The sequence below is a fragment of the Mirounga leonina genome, unplaced genomic scaffold (assembly GCF_011800145.1).
Source record: "Mirounga leonina isolate KUSES-001 unplaced genomic scaffold, KU_Mleo_1.0 Mir_107, whole genome shotgun sequence".
NCBI lineage: Eukaryota > Metazoa > Chordata > Mammalia > Carnivora > Phocidae > Mirounga > Mirounga leonina.
In genome coordinates, this window is record NW_023270233.1 from 5,896,346 (window position 1) to 5,911,853 (window position 15,508).

The 15,508-nt window shown below is 58.0% G+C and overlaps 1 protein-coding gene across 8 annotated transcripts in view; it reads left to right on the plus strand.

The window, feature by feature from the left end:
• LOC118019098 (paladin) overlaps window positions 1-10,589 on the plus strand; it is an 88,295-nt gene extending 77,706 nt beyond the window's left edge. For all 8 annotated transcript variants that reach the window (XM_035017974.1, XM_035018012.1, XM_035017996.1 and 5 more), the window contains 2 exons: window positions 7,984-8,139; window positions 9,648-10,589. In XM_035017974.1, the coding sequence (XP_034873865.1) occupies window positions 7,984-8,139; window positions 9,648-9,800 (309 nt within the window). In that variant the 3' untranslated portion in view covers window positions 9,801-10,589. The remainder of the gene's footprint in view (window positions 1-7,983; window positions 8,140-9,647) is intronic.
• Window positions 10,590-15,508: the final 4,919 nt, after the last annotated feature.

Genomic DNA, 15,508 nt, shown 5'->3' on the forward strand with positions numbered 1-15,508 from the left:
GAAGGCTAGAGGACAAGAGCACATTGCAGACTCAGGTCATAGGCACAGAGGGGGGATGGGACTAAAACTGTACATACATTTTCCACAGAGACAGGCCTTCCCTGGTCCGACAGCCTTGACTCCCGTCTCTGCCTGGGCCTGTCCCAGGCTGCCTGGCCTCTGCAGGTTGCAGGCCAGCGATGTGTCCTCCACTCTCTAGAGCGTCAGTGAGCCTGGGCTGGGACCTGACCAACGCTATGTGTGTGAGGGGGCCAGAATGCTGGGGCATTTTAAAAACCACCTCAAAAGGAAAAAAGAAAGAGAAAGCTCTTTGAACTAAGCCACTCCGTGAGGTTGTGATAGAGGTGACAAAGCTGGGCCCTAGGCTTAGGAGAATCTGGGATGACCACCAGCCCACGGTGGGGACACCATCTGGTGAATTAGTTGTTTCCTGCTGGGCCTGGAAAGGGAGAAATATTTGTGACAGAAACCAAGGTCAGGGCTCCTGGAGGAAGTCCTGCTAGAATCATTAATGCCAGGGGCCTTTTCCTTAGCCTTGGCTGGTGACGTTAATTCTTAGTGTTCTGTGTTTAAAACAGTCTAATGTGTCTCCTGTCTGTTCCTTCAGAAAGAGTTTGAAGAAAAACTGAGATAAAAGTAGCCACACAGAGAGATATAATAAGATGTCTTTTGGTCTCGAATTGAGATTTCGTCTGTAGATCTCTAACTTTGAGCAGTGCTTTTTGTTTTCTAAGAACTTACTCTTTTGTCTCCTTTGGTCCTCAGAGTAGCTGGTAAGGAGGTGACGGTAGGTTTTACTAGACCAATTTACTGAGGAAGACAGTGAGGCCTAATGACACCGTGATCAGCTTGAGGCAGGACCAGAACCTATCTCCCAACTCCTCGGCCTGTGTTCCTTTCCTCCCCGATGGCCATGACACTTGGGGCAGTTTTGTTGTGGGGGGTGGAAAGGAAGGGGCCAGTGAGGAAGCCACCAGGGCCTCCTGTACGTGCTGCCCTGGGTTGGTGCAGAGTTGCCAAAAGGGCAGAGGTTCAGCTTGGTGCCCCCTAAGACAAAGGGTATTCAGAAAAATACAGAGTGAGACAGCTCTGGCTCTGAGCCCCAGGTGGGGTCCCTCTCAGTCTCTCCACGACTCTGGCTTGGCCAAAGTTGTTCCCTGGAGACCTCATTCCAATAGGTAATGTGTCTCCAGGGCCTGGACCGTGCAATTAGCGCAGCCCTGGAACTGAGCTGTCACATAAACTATGATGGAAGGAAAGGGTTGCTTCCCAGGGCTCTTTCACACCCAGCCCAAAATAGAGCCAGTGGGTGGACGAGCGGCTGCTCGAAGTGCGTGTGTGTGCGTGTGCGCGCGTGTGCATGCATGTTGTGTGCGTGTGTGTGTAGGGCACATGTTCTCAGAGCTGAGACCTCTCTGCTTTCCCGTCCTTCCCATGGTGTGGCTGAGCAGGAACAATCTCCACCCTCCAGGGGGACTTCCTGCTTTATCCGACAGCAAACATGCCCTGAGCACCTGCCGTGAGCCAGGCTTGTTCCTACATGTGCACCATCAGGCTTGGAGCTTTCAGGGGGTCCCCATCAAGGAGACCCTGCCTTTGTGCTCACTGCTGCCATTGTTAGCCTTGTGGTTGTCACCAGGGGCGCCGCTCTCTGCTGCTCGTCTCTCTTCTGCTGGGCCATGGCTTGTCTCTTACCCCCTGACCCCCAGACTCTGCCTGGCACAGGTAGGGCTCCACAGACGTCTGTCTCGTGAGCAGACGAATGGGCGGAAGGTTGAATAAGTCACCATGTGATTAAATAGGAAAACTGACTCCTACCCTTCCTTATACCTTTTTGTTCTTTGTCCACATTGTTGGCCCGCCAGGAGAGGACACTCTTCTCCAGCCACCCAAAAATGCCCTGAGTCTAGGTCGGAAGCCCCGAGTTCTAGCCTGGGCTCTGCTGGGAACTCCCTGCACTCCCCTGGGCGAATTGCTTTGGCCTGCCTGGGCCTCTCCTTTCCCATCTGTCACTTGGGGTCACCGTTGCTTCTCTACCTGCCTGGAAGGGTGGCGGTGAGCACAGCCTGGGTACAAGATGAAGTAGGGGTGGGGTATATAGGGTGCGGTGGGCAGGGGGGTTGGGCCACCTGGCCAACTCACTAGCTTACGTGCAGGGCAGTGGGAGCCTGAGGGCCATGTCTTGGCACCACATCCCAGAGCCTGACCTAGGGGTAAACGACGTTCATGGAATGAATGGTGCACCGAGAAGCCCGTGGTGCCGGGTTTAGTCCATTCCTGCTTTGGAAGTCCTGAATAAAATGTGTTCTTTGGGGGCGCCTGGGTGGCTCAGTCGGTGAAGCATCTGCCTTCGGCTCAGGTCATGATCCCAGGGTCCTGGGATCGAGTCCCACATGGGGCTCTTTGCTCAGTGGGGAGCCTGCTTCTCCCTCTGTCCCTCCCCCTGCTCGTGCTCTCTCTCGCTCTCATGCTCTCTCTCAAATAAATAAAATCTTAAAAAAAGAATGTTTTCTTTGGAAAACTGATTACTTGTCTATGGGCCAAGGGCCATTTTCCTAGGTAGAGAAAGCTTCCTTGTGCTCGAGGCCCCAGGACAGGCCTGAGGGGAGTTTGCAGGGACTCACAGAAAAGCCCCTGGAAGCGGCTGACACTGCTTGGGGCCAGTGTCTGACGAGGAGTGGGTGGCACTGAGCTTTGAGAAGGATGATGGGGTCGGTGCTCTGGGACCTCGCCCCTTAGAGACTAGCCGTCTTTGAGCTCTGTCAGCTGCCTGCCCAGCTGGACAGCGAAGGCACCAGGCCTTCCATGCTCGTTCCTATTGAGTGGGTCAGGGAAAGGGCAGCAGGCAGACTCCAGTAATGGGGGTGTCGTCTGGCTTGGATTGACTCAGGCCCTGAGCCTGGCCTCGCTTTTTCTTGTTTCTCTCCTTGGGCTCTGTTTTCCCATGGCCTGGGCTGCTTCCAGCTCTCCATGCGACCCTGGCAGGTCAGTTTACCTCTTTGACCTCGGTCTCCCCTTCTGGAAAGCAGAAGCGTTGATCTAGGTAACCCCGGGCAGTCTGTGATGCAGGGCTTAATAAAAATGGGAGATAGAAGTATTCGTTGGTCCCCGATTCGGCAGACATTTCTCTTAGGATTCCTGAGTGCCAGGCACTGTGCTAGTTCTGGAGATACCTCATGAACAGCACAGGGAAGTTCCTGCCCTCATGGAACCCACACTCCAGGGAGGGAGACACACAAGGAACAAGACACAAGTCAAAGTCACGTTATATCAGGTCGTGATACGTCTGTGGGGCTAGGGGGTTGCAGTTTTACATGGGGTCTGGCTCAAGAAGAGGCTTGATGAAAAGGTAGCGTTTGAACACAGACCTGAGGGGGGTGAGTGGGGGAGCCATGCCAACACCCAGACAGAGGGATATGGCAAGTGCAAAGGCCCTGGGGGGGGGGCTTCCTGGTATGTTTGAGGGGCAGGAGAGGAGGTCAGACGTTACGGGGGCAGGTGGGATGGGGCCTGCTCTGGGATCGCACAGATGATTACCCAGACGTCGGCTTCTACTCTGAGTGCCAGCGGGGGCCTGTGCAGCGGGTTGAGCAGAGGTGCCCACTTAAGGTTCTAGCAGGCTCACTCTGGGGCTGTGTTGGGACTAGGCCGCAGAAGTGGGGGTAGGGGGGGCCAGGGAGGCCAGTCAGCCGCTGTCACTGAGGTGAGGCGGCTTGGCCTGAGGTGGTAAGAGGTGAGCAGCAGCTGGGAGGATGCCCTGACTGGTTGGATGTGGGGCCGAGAAAGGGCGAAGTTAGGGAGGAAGGCCAGGTTTTGGCCTGAGCAGCAAGAAGGATAGACATTAAGATGCACAGACATGTGGACGGGCAGGTTTTGGGGGAGCTCAGGAGGTTCGCCTGGGACATATTTTGTGAGTTGGAGAAGCTGGATCGATAACCTACCTGGAGCCCTCAAGCACGGCAGCGTGCTTGGAGTCTCCATTCAGCATGGAGTTTGGATCCCCGGGGGTGGAGGCGTGCATGTGGGGTCCCCAGTGTCCCGTCTGGACTCTAGATTCCAGATGGCATTGGAAGCATGAGACTGGCTGAGAGGGCCTGGGGAGTCAGTGCTCACCCACCAGCTGGGTGACTACTGCATGCCTAGTCTGTGTCCTGACCCTGACATTCGGGGGGGGGGCAGGGGGGGCAGGGAAGATGTAAACCTCATTCTAATCTGGTGCTTGCCCCCAGGCTTGTTTTCCAGACTGATCATTCCTTGGCGAGTAGAGGAGGCCGAGAAGGCGCTGGAGGCTGGAGCACTCAGAGCAGGCTTCAGGAGAGCAGGGGCTCGGCCTGGGCCTGGAGAGATGAGTGGAACAGGGCCAGGCCTGGTGGAGGGGAAGGCCCTTCCAGGCAGGAGGAAGGGAGGGGGTGGGTGGGGGCATGGTGGGGTCAAGGTATAGAGGCAAACATGAGGCAGGGTGTGGTTGAGCTTGATGATGGCGAAAGGGCCCAGGGTGGTCAGACAGCTGGGCGTTTGGAATTTGTGTCCCAGCTGGGAACTCTGACATTGGGCAGTTACTTGGCCTTACCCAGCCTCATCTGCAAAGTGGGTGTCCCTCTAGGAGACATTTTAGGATCTAACACTCCGCTCTGGATGTGACATGCTCAGCCTGGCATGTGGTGTGTGGTAGACCCTGGACATACCTGGGGAAGGGCATCAGCCCTGCCTTGGTGGGTCTCTTCCACGTGGCCCAGCAAAGGGAGGAGCTTCAAGGGGGCCACCGCTGGCAACACCGGGCCCACGTGGGTGCTGGCTGACCACTGGCCTGAGAGAGCTGAAGTGCCCAGCGCCCTGGCCACCTTTCTTAGGCCTCTTCTATTTTAGGGCTCAGTCCCAATGGATGAGGAAGCCTTGTCCAGCTTCACCACAGCTAATGACAGCCTGGCCTCCCAGGCCATTTAAAAACAGCTCCACTATTTTTATCAACAGGAGGAGGCTGGCCTATCCTCCTCCCCAGACAGTGCCCACATAGGCTGATTTTAAGGAAACCAGGGCCTTGATAGGAAGATGGGTCATTGTCTCAAATCACAGACTGTGATCGCGCAAGATGGGCCCATGGAACCTTCTGGGGGGGTGTCAGCTGTCACCTTTACTTGCGGTCTGAATTTAGGGATAATTCTACCCTACGTTGCCAGTAGGGCTCAGAAGGAATCACCCAACCTCACCACCCTGAATACTGCTCAGACGCAGTCCTCTCTGGTGTCTCTGGGAGCAGCAGGCCCCTGTCCCCGTGGGAGCGGGGGCTTGGAGAAGATAGGGCTGAGGTGACTGTGCCCGAGGGCCAGCCCCAGAACCGTGGGCTTTTCTTGCCCAAAGGATGTTTCCTGAGCACTCTCTAATTGAAAGTAGTTTAAAATGGTTCTTGTCTGGTGGAACTGTGGGTAAATTTCTCTCCTTCAAGAAGCTCCAGGGATGGAGACGGGGAAGGCAGTGGGAGGGATGGGGTGGGGAGTGCCCCGTGCCGGGCAGCATGGAATGATCCTCCTTCCGGAGAGCGGGGTGGTAGTGGTGGTGTATTGGCCGTACTTTGTCTCTAGGTAAAATCATGTTTGTTTTTTTGTGTGTGTGTGTCTACTGCCTAATTTCTAAACAGAATTGCATTTTTTTTTTTTTTTGAGCACCTGGTTGGTTGATCCTTAAAACAAGAGGCACCCTGCTCTCCCCTGCTCCAGTCAGCTCCTGCAGCAGCCCTGGGGCCATTTCCACCCTCACCTCCGCCAGAAGCCCTCGGTGGCCCCTTTGTCTGTAGGATCAGGGCCTGGCTGGCCTTCCACACCCTCTTCTGGGCCCCGGTCGCCCCCCACTGCCTCCCCCTCTGCGCCCTCTTCCGTGTCATCTACCTTGGATACACCTCACCCTCTGGCCCCTTTCCTCCCCTTCTTAGGGCACCTTTCTGCCCCCCAACCCACCTCAGATACCGCTGCCTCTTTGACGCCCTCCGTGGTCCGGCTGCCCCTCACCCTGTCTTGATCCCTTGGTCCGGCTGCTCTGCCGTTGCCCTCTCCCGCTGCCCCCGCCCACAAGGGTCACTGCAGGCGGGGCCTATGCACACATCACCCCCATGTTGTAGCTTTCTCTTCTGTGCTATGACTTGCTGTGGCCGTTCACGGTTTACAGGCGCTTCCTCGTACCTTACGTACCTGAGCAATCCTACCTCCAGAAACCTGGGAGCTGAGAGTTTCGATGGCAGCACCGAGCCCAGAGCCGTGTCTCGCAGGGAGTCAGGGCAGTGGGTATGGGCCCCTCGCCCATCCGGGGCCCCATCCTCTCTCCACCTCCCACCCCTGCCCCATCCCCAGTGCCCCAGAACTCCTTCCTACCGAGCACTCACTCGAGCCCGGGAAGGCTGTTAGCTGAGGCGGAAGTGAGAGGTGGGGGACCACAGGCCCTGCAGACGGGCCCACTCCAGCTCCTGGTTCTTGGGGCTATGGGTCATGTCGTGTCAGGGGCGCGGGCCCACCCTGGAGCCTTCCAGAGGAGACCCACTGGGCTGAGGTGTGCCGAGCAGGAAGGCTTTCAGCTGCGGCCCAGCTGTGGGGAGGCCGCCCTTCCTGGTTCCCGGGGGCCTGGGGCTGGCTGTGCCCTCCGAGGATGTTCCTGGCCCCTGAGGGGACGCCCCTGGGCTCTGTCTTCTTCCTGGTGCACAGAGAGCTGCTGTGGGTCCGGATGGACGCCTGGAGGGTGTGGGGTGAGGTGTGGCCTTCCCTCTCCTGGGCTTCCCCTCCAGGGCGGGCTGCACGTCCGTGGTGGGTCACAGGAGCAATTCAGGCATGGTGGCAAGGACACCGTGCCACAGGGAAGCTGACTCTGTGTGCCTTGGGGTGCCCACCGATGCCCACGCTGAGAAAGCCTCAAGAAGACCCCATTTAAGTCCCCTTCCTCCTAAGCATTAGCCTCCTGTGAGTCTTCTGTTCAGAGGTCACTCCTGCCCCTACACCTTCAGTGACTCCCCTGAGCTAAAGCCACGGGGCTCCACCCTGGCTGCAGAGAGTCCCCGGGGAGCTTTTCAGGATCGCGTAGGCCCGTGTCTCTCAGGCTCTGCTCTGATGGGTCTGGGCTGGGGCCCCGGCGTCCGCCTGCTAGGCTGGGAAGCTGGACTAGAGTAGAGCGTGGGCTTCCACAGTTGCCTGCCAGCCCAGTTCCCCTTCTTGTCCCTTCACACCCTCGATCCAGTCAGGCCAGCGCCTTCCGGGTCCCGCCTGCTGGGCACCGTCCACACCTCTGTGCCGCCCCATGGGCTGCTGGCTCTCTCCACCCCAACCCTGCCGGCCCGCACGGCCCAGCCACATCCCACGCTCTCTGGGAAGCCTATCTCCAGTCACGTGGCGTGGCGGTTCCTTCTCCCCCTGGCACGTGGCCTGGTACCGTTCTTAGAAGGTGCTCAGGATGGCTTGTTAAAAGCACCAATACCCCCCGACCCAGTACACGCACCTCTTTCTCTCCTCAGCCTCTGTATCTTTCGTTGCCCCCAGCCCTGGTGGCCTTTCTAGGATCTATTCCAGCCTTGAGGAGGGTGGGGCCGGGGCCGGACGGCTGGATTCACCCCCTTCTGCCCCTGATCCGGAGCCATTTGAGAAATGGGCAAGGAGGTCCGTTAAGGACCAGTTGGGGTCAGAGGCCAAGATGCGGGTCCCCCTCCCAGGCAGAGACGCACTCACCTGCCTGGGAGCCACTGGAGGCCGCAGAGCCCAGGCCTCGGGGGCGGAGGGGAGGCCCTGCTGTGTCCACGGTCAGAACCCCGATGGCTTAGCCTTGCCGTCCGTTGGCTTCCCGTGGAACCTGAGCCGGGGCCATGCCGTGGGCCTCGCTGTGCAAAACCCTCCCGTCCCAGCCCTGGTGCTGTGTGTCCGTGTGTGTCTGTGTGTCTGTGTGTGTGCTGTGTCCGTGCCTGGGGGTGGGGGGCGAGGCCCCGCTGGACTCTCACCCTCTGCCGTCCTCCAGGCAAAAGCGGCCAAATCGGAGCCGGAGGCCGGGAGGTTGCTGCTGCGGGGCCTGCAGTACCTGGAGCGCTACGTGTACCTGGTGCTCTTCAACGCTTACCTCCACCTGGAGAAGGCTGACTCCTGGCAGAGGCCCTTCAGCTCGTGGATGCGGCAGGTGAGAGGCCGCCCCACGCGGCCCCCGCGGGCCCGGCGGCAGGCTCCCCCATGGGCAGAGCTGTCCTTTGGCTCTACGGGAAGCTTCCAGGATCAGGATTGTGTCTCGTTCAGCGTTGGGTGTCCGGCCCGGCGTCTGCACGTGGCCGGCCGTCGGGGGAAGTCGGAGGCATGAATCAGTGAGAAGGGGGGTGTTGTGGGGAATGGCACAGGGCAGTGTGCTAGGCCCGGCCCTGCTCTGGGCATCCCCAGGGCTGAGGTGACCTGCGTGCTTCGTGCCCATTCTTGTGTTCCCTCCTCCCCTGTGTCCTGCGAGGGGCAGGACGGCATGGTGGCCTGGCCCCTGCCCCCCTCCAGCCGTGACCTTGGACAGGTGGGCCCTTCCCTCTAGCTGTCCTCAGCATGAAGGCGGAGATCGTCTTAATGCTGTCCCTGCCACCTGAGAACGTCGTGGTGGGGATGCCATGAGATACGTCTGGTGCCGTGTGCTAGGCCCTGTGTGAGCTGAAGACAGCCTTAAGGGTGGTCCTTTCGAGGATGAGTGTTGAGTCAGGGGACCCAGGGCCACATTGGGGCCATCCTCTTGAGCAGGCCTGGACTTGGCTTCCTCTTTGGACCCCTGGGTGGGATGGAGGTCGTGGGGAACCTAGGACACTTCTGCTTGGGTTCTGCTTGGAGAGTGAACATTGGGAGAACCAGGGGCTGGGCAGGAGCTTGAACCAGCTGAAACTAGGTGGTGCATGTTGGGGGTTGTCTAGAAAGGAGAGAGCTGTTCCAGTCAGGAGTGTGGGCTCCCGCCTCAGGAGCCCTCTGTCCCTCCCTCCTGCGGATGCGTGGAGGGTGGGGGTGAAGGTTGCCTCTGGTGAGTGGAGCCTGCATCCTCCCCATCTCCTAGGATTGTGGAGAGAGAGGGGGGCTGGTCACTGAATGGGTTGTGTCTCCCAGGCCCTGGGCCACAGGGTTGCATGGAGAACGTCCAAGGAGGCCCCCCCCTGCCCGCCTGAGGGGAGGCCTGTGACAGACCTGCCTGGTCTACGGCCGGAACACACAGCCACAGGGTTGCTTGCTGGCTCCCACACCCACACCGCCTTCGCTAGCCCTCCGTGGGGGCCCCGGCTGTAATGCCCATGAGCCACTGGGCCCGTGACCCCTAGTGTCTCAATGGGAACATCAGGGCTGCGTGGGCACAGGGGTACTTGGCTTTCTGCGCTGCTCTCCTCTTCCTTACTATCTGCTGGGTGCTTTCTGTGTTTCTGGAGCCCTCCAGCATCGTCCTGGGAGGTAGAGACAGTTGTCCCCATGATGAGGAAGCTGAAGCTCGTGGTAGTGAAAACGCAAACTTGCTCAGGTTGCTGAGCTGGTGGAAGGCAGCGCTGGGCCCCAGGCTCAGCTGTGTGATCTAGAGCCTGCCGAGGGGAGGAGGGCGTGGTGATGTGGAGGGGGCGGGTGGACCTGGATGACAGCCTCTTTCCCTGGGACTACAGCCCCCAGCTCTGCTGTCTCCCCCAGGTGGCATCGAAGGCCGGAGTCTATGAGATCCTCAACCAGCTGGGCTTCCCCGAGCTCGAGAGCGGGCAGGACCAGCCCTTCTCCAGGCTGCGCTGCCGGTGGCAGGAGCAGAGCCGCTGGCCCGAGCCCTCCGCCGCTGGGGACTTCCTGTAGGATGGGCTCCCCGCCCCACCCCTGCCCCTGCCCGCCCCTGCCCCGGCCCCTACCCGCCTCCTCCTACGGAGCTCCATGCAGGCTGGGGATGCTCCAGGTGCTCTTCACGGGGAGTGGTGCCGAGGAACCCAGGCCCCCGGAGAGACTGGGGCGGGGTTGGGACCCTGTTTTAAAAAGAGCTTTTTATAGGACGAGTAGTGCACGGTTACACTTGTGAACAACAGGCGCGCGTGCCTTGCAGACCGCAGACGGCTTCCAGGGAGCTCGGTCCCCAAGTAGCCGAGCAGAGCTACTCGCTGTGGCCATGCGCACCCTCCTCGGCCACCTCACAGCGGTCCTGACAGCCTGGGGTGTGGAGCCGGTTTCCCGCTTGCTTTCTCTTGCTGCCCTCCCTGCTTGGCCTCTCCCCTATTGCTGCCTGAGCACTGCCCTGGGGCCCCCGGTCCCTGGGGAACAGACAGGGCTCTGGTGGATTTGTCACCTCAGTGGCAGCTTCACCCAGTTTCCTTGCCTCTCGTGCCCCATCTTCAACCTGGAGACCCCGAGAAGCGCAACGGCGTGGCCTGCTGGGTCTGGCGGAGGCTCTGCCTCTCCTTCCTTCCCCTCCCCCTCCCCTGGGGCTGGCGGGACTGTGGAGGTCCCCAAGGAGCTAGAAGGGAGGAGTCCCTCTCGGGAGGAAGGAGCTTCTAGAAGATGGGTGCAGCCCTATGGAAGAGGCCTGCCCCAGTTCCCAGGGAGCCAGGGCGGGCAGTGCTGAGGAAGCCCAGGCTCCCTGCAGCTGGTCCTACCGCACTTTCCCCGCCCTGGCCACCCCAGTGGCCCAGGTCCCCCTCCGCTGCAGCAGGAGCCCCGAGGACCGCTGGGGGGCCCTGAGTAAACAGCGGAGCATGCGAGTGGGCTAAGGGGGGTTCCAGGCCATCCTGGCTGAGGACCCCTGAGCTTCCCTCCAGAGGGAGCAGAGGGGCCGAGGGTTGAGGAGCGGGAGGCCTCAGGAGCAGCTCTGTCCCCACCGTGGGAAGGCTGCTGGAAGGGCCGGCCCTGTGGAGGTGAGTCGTGCAGCTCTTCCTCTGGGGACCACTGTCCGCCGAAGCCCCGGGGGCTGACCGGTGTGGAGGCTGCCCCCCTGGGCCTGGCTCGTGGCGGCCTGGGAGCCCTCCCTGGTTGGACGCATGCACATCTGCAGAAAACCAGTGGACACGTCTCTGGTCTCAGGAGGAGAGGCCAGAGTTGTTCACATCTACCTAGTAGTGGAAAATATTTGGCCATCTTGGCTGAAATCTTCTGCAAAACTACTGTATGTCTGTTCACTACCTTTTCGGATTTGTTTTTGTTTTTATTTTTGCATGAATTAAAAAGTTTTCATTTCTTTGCAGACAAAGTCTAGATGAGGGGTCACAGATCAGGCTGAACTGGGAGGGATCCTCTGTGTTCTCACAGTTGACCCTGACTTTCAGCTGTGCTGGGACCACGGGCTGGTCACTTTACCTCTCTGCCTCAGTTTCCCCATTTGTAAAATGGGAGAATAATACTTGCCTACCTACCTCACAGGGGTGTTGTGAGGACTCATTTGTGACTTTATTTTGTACAGAGCTTTTGAGCATTAAAAATGGCTAAATGTAAAGTGTGCCTGCCTGCTGATGTCTGTAGTATATTCTAGAACTGATGTGAGCTGTGGTCCTGGCTCCTTCAGAGTAGCGGTGGGTGGGCAAGGTGAGTTGAAAGTACCGATTCTTGGAGAAGGTAGGTTTTTCCAGACATCCCTCTCCTTCTTTCACATCCTTCATGCGTGACCATCTCACTTTGGATGCCTGGGGCTGTCATGCTGAGCCCCTCCTTGAAGAAAGCCACACAATAGGCTAATTCATGCTATAGTGTGAAGGACTGTTGTGTTCAGGGACATGGAGCAAAATGAAATTTCAGGGGTTATGACGGAGGTCGGATTTCAGCCTCTACTTCCTTCTCTCACTCCTGCGGGCTTTGCTTGGCCCCTTCCGGCCCCCAAATACTTAGACACAATGGCATAGAGAGGTTGGCGTGTCAAGAGGCAGTGAGGAGAGTGAGGCAGAGGGCATAGATCCCAGTCTCCTCCCCATGCTCTCCCAGCGTTAGGGGAATGAGACCCTCTGGGTTGTATTTCCGAGGTCAGCTGGAACCCAGAGCCCCGTGGGCTAGGGGTGGTGGTCTTCTCAGCCTGGGAGGGAAGGCCTCCTGGGGTTATTTCTCAGCACAGCAGAGTCCAAGGATGCTCCCTGTGGCTTCTGAATGTGAATGTAGAGACATGCATAGTGGTGTGTGTGTGTGTGCATGCACGCACACGTGGGCAGTTCTCGGCCTGGGGATACGTAGGAGTGGATGATGTGTTCACGGGTGTGTCCCCTCAGGCTCCCTGGGCCCGTCCTGCCTGTGGCAGGGCATCTGGCAGTTACGTGGACGGTGCTGGCTCCCAGGTCAGCAGCCCCTCTGGTGCAGGGCATCTGAAGACTCTGTTCGCTGAGTGAAGACACGCGAAACCTTCGAACAGCCCCTGATGCATTGTAAGCGTGAGGTCAGTTTTAGCCAACTTCGCAAAGTCTCTCCGCCAGTCCTTTTGGGGTGCTCAGGAGTAGTCCCTCACTTATCCCACGTCTGGTCATCGCTGTGGGGGCGTCCCTGCGCCTTCCAGAACTTCAGACATCATGGAGGCTCTCCCGCACTCAAGTGCCCAGGCTGGGAGGTGTCATTTGGGTTAGGGCCTGGGGTCTGCGTTTACTTGCAGTCAAGGAGCCCGACGAGGTCACTTGGTTGAGCTGCCACCCTATTTTCCCACTGCCCCCTGGGGGCCTGGCACCTAGGCCAGCGGCCTCGATATGCCTGGCTCCCACTCCCGTACCCTGCGTTCTTTCCCAAAGGCTTCTGGGTCTTCTGGGGGTCCTGCCACGCCAATTTGCCCCTGTGCCCAAACCAGACGAGCCTTTGCTGGGACCCTGCCTGCCTTAGGGGTGTACGTGTGGGTGTTAATGAGCATGTGCGGACTTCTGTATATAAGGGTGACTGTGGAAGGTGGAGAAGCCTGTATGTGGGCTGTGGGCAGTGATTCAACAGTCACACATGGGGCTGTGACAGGGACAGCCCCACCTTCCAGAGCCTGTGGTATTTCTGGGAAGAGAATGAACGAGTCATTCGCACTGGGTATGGCGAGAACTGGGATGCCGCGGGCTGCCGGTAGACAGGAGCAGTGAGGTCGGATACAAGGTCCAGAGTTCAGCCTGGGGCCCTGGCTTCCATTGCTCCCTTCTGATGGAGCTTCTAGAACAAGGAAACACTGAGGGTGTGGACCCTGGGGGCATGGAGCCCAGGGACATGCTGGGCCTGGAGTCAGACCACCTCACCCTTGGACCCCCAGGGCTCAAATGATCTGAGTTCTTCCTGACCCCGCTTACCCTCCCAGCCTTGACCAGACTCCAGGAATTGGTCATATTCTGTGGAAGGGGGACCCCCAGAGGGCCTTTGTCTTCTCTGCTCGTCCCAAGAACCAGTTTAGGATGAGCTGGAAAAATGGAGCACCCACCCAGATGTTGCCTGACAGATCTTCCTGCCGTGTCCAGTCCGGGGACCCCCAGCTTCTCCTGCAGAATCAGCACTGTTAGATCTTTACCTGGGCTTTTCCTTACAAAAGGCTGCTTATCTTTTATTCCCGTAAGTAAAGCACGATCAGCAGCTCGTTATGAAAATTCAACCAGTATCCTCACCGCCCCCAGCTCCTACCCCCACTCCCACCCTCTGGCTAGAGAAGGCACCCGTGTTGCTAGAGAAGCTCATGACGGCTGGGCCTTTCTCCTGGCGGTGTTTTCCCTGGCTGTGGCATTCGCTGCCCATTGGTCTGGCCCCAGCTGAGACGCACACCCCTCTCTGCTCCGGCGGCAAGAGTGGTTCAGCATGCGTACCCTGGCCGTTGAGATCGTGGGTGACTCCCCTTGTCTGAGTCTCCAGTTCCTCAACTGTAAAGGAGATTAAAATACTTATTTTGTAGGGAAAGATCAAAGTTAAGGTAGGGGACCCAGTACTGTGCCTTACTTTTGGCAGGAATGCCCGCAGGAATCGTTTTGTTCTGATGAGTTTGTTATTCTAAGACCCGGAGCAAAGGAGGTCCAGTGGAGGTGTCACCAAAGTAGTGACGGGGACACTGGAGGCTCCCTGAAAGTCAGGGAAGCTTGAGCCAGTAGGCGAATAATGGCAGGGAGTTGGAGGCCAGGGGGTCCGGAGGCCAGGGGGCCCGGGAGGCAGAGCTCATCCACGTCTCCTTCCCTCCTGGAGGAGCCAGTATGAGGGACGGAGGCACTGCTCCGTGTCTCACGCAGCTGTTCTCTTAGGAAAGCCATGCTGACTTCTCTAACACCCAGAGCAGGTGCAGGGCAGCCGGCGTGAGGGGTGGTAGGTAGCAGGCCAGGGAGAGGCCTTGGGAAGGGCTGACTTGGTGGTGTCCCAGAGGAAGGCAGCGGCGGCGGAGCCCTGGGGAGCCGACTGGAGAGCGATTAAGTTTGTTGCAGTTGGATTAGGGCAGACAGCCCGGCTTCCAGAAAATTTCCCTGCCTCTGGGTGGCCCAGGAGAGAGCTGTGTTGGGTCCGGAAGCTTCAGGGGCCGCTAGAGCTGGGCACTTCCTGCCCATTGCAGTGTCTCTCCCAACTGGCAGCTTACCGTGGGTCTTCCCGCCGCCCCTGTGCTCGGCCCCAGAGCTCCTCAAGCCACACGGCCGTGGGGGCCCCTTCCTTCCCTCTCTCTCTTTCCCCAACTGTCAGCCCGCATCATGGTCTGAAGGCCCTCCCTGCCTTCTGTCTACTCCCCCTTCCTCCTTCATGGGGTTCCCCAAATAAATCTCTCATACATCTAATCCCATCTTGGTGTCCATCACTCTGAGGACCTGGACGACACCCCCTCACTCTTGTCTTGGCCTCTCTGAGCAGCTACTTTGTCCTGCTTCCTGGGGAAGGTCAACCTTCTCTGGCACTGCTCGGGGGAGAATGACCCCCTGTCTCCAACTTCACCTGTTCTTCATTGCCCTGCCCTCCGTCTCAAGGGAGGCGCCGCTGGTCCTGTGGACTGTGGACTGCAGCCAGGACACCGTTGTTCACGTTTACCTGTGGATAGAGGGGTGGGAAAGACGGGAGGACAGAAGGAGTTGATACCCCCAAATGTGCATATGGTGGTGCGAACCTCTGATTCTTTTCTAAATAAAGGGAATCCCCATTTTCAAGGTCTTTGAACCGCACCTCCAATGTGTGCTCTAGAAACGTCCTCCTTGCAGTCCCGAAGAGCAGTTCATGCCTGAGTGTGCTCTTCTCTCTAGCCAGCATTGCCTGTTACATTTTTAAAAAGTTCTTGCCATTTTGTGGCTCAAAATAGATCTCATACTTGTTTAATTTTGTATTTCTTTGAAATTGATAGTAAGGTTGAACTTTATTTCATATTTATTGGCCATAATACCCATATTGGGTATTTTCTCTTTTATGAATTGTCTGTGTGTTCTTTGCTGACTTTTTCTTTGGGGGGTTTGTCTTTTCCTTCTTGATTTGTAAAGATGGTAACGCTTGCTTTTCCCATGTATGTTGCATTATTTTTAGCTTTAAAATGTCATCAGACACACACGTTCCCTTAGAGCCTGTCCTCTCCATCCTTCTTTTTTTTTTTTAATTTTATTATGTTATGTTAGTCACCATACAATACATCATTA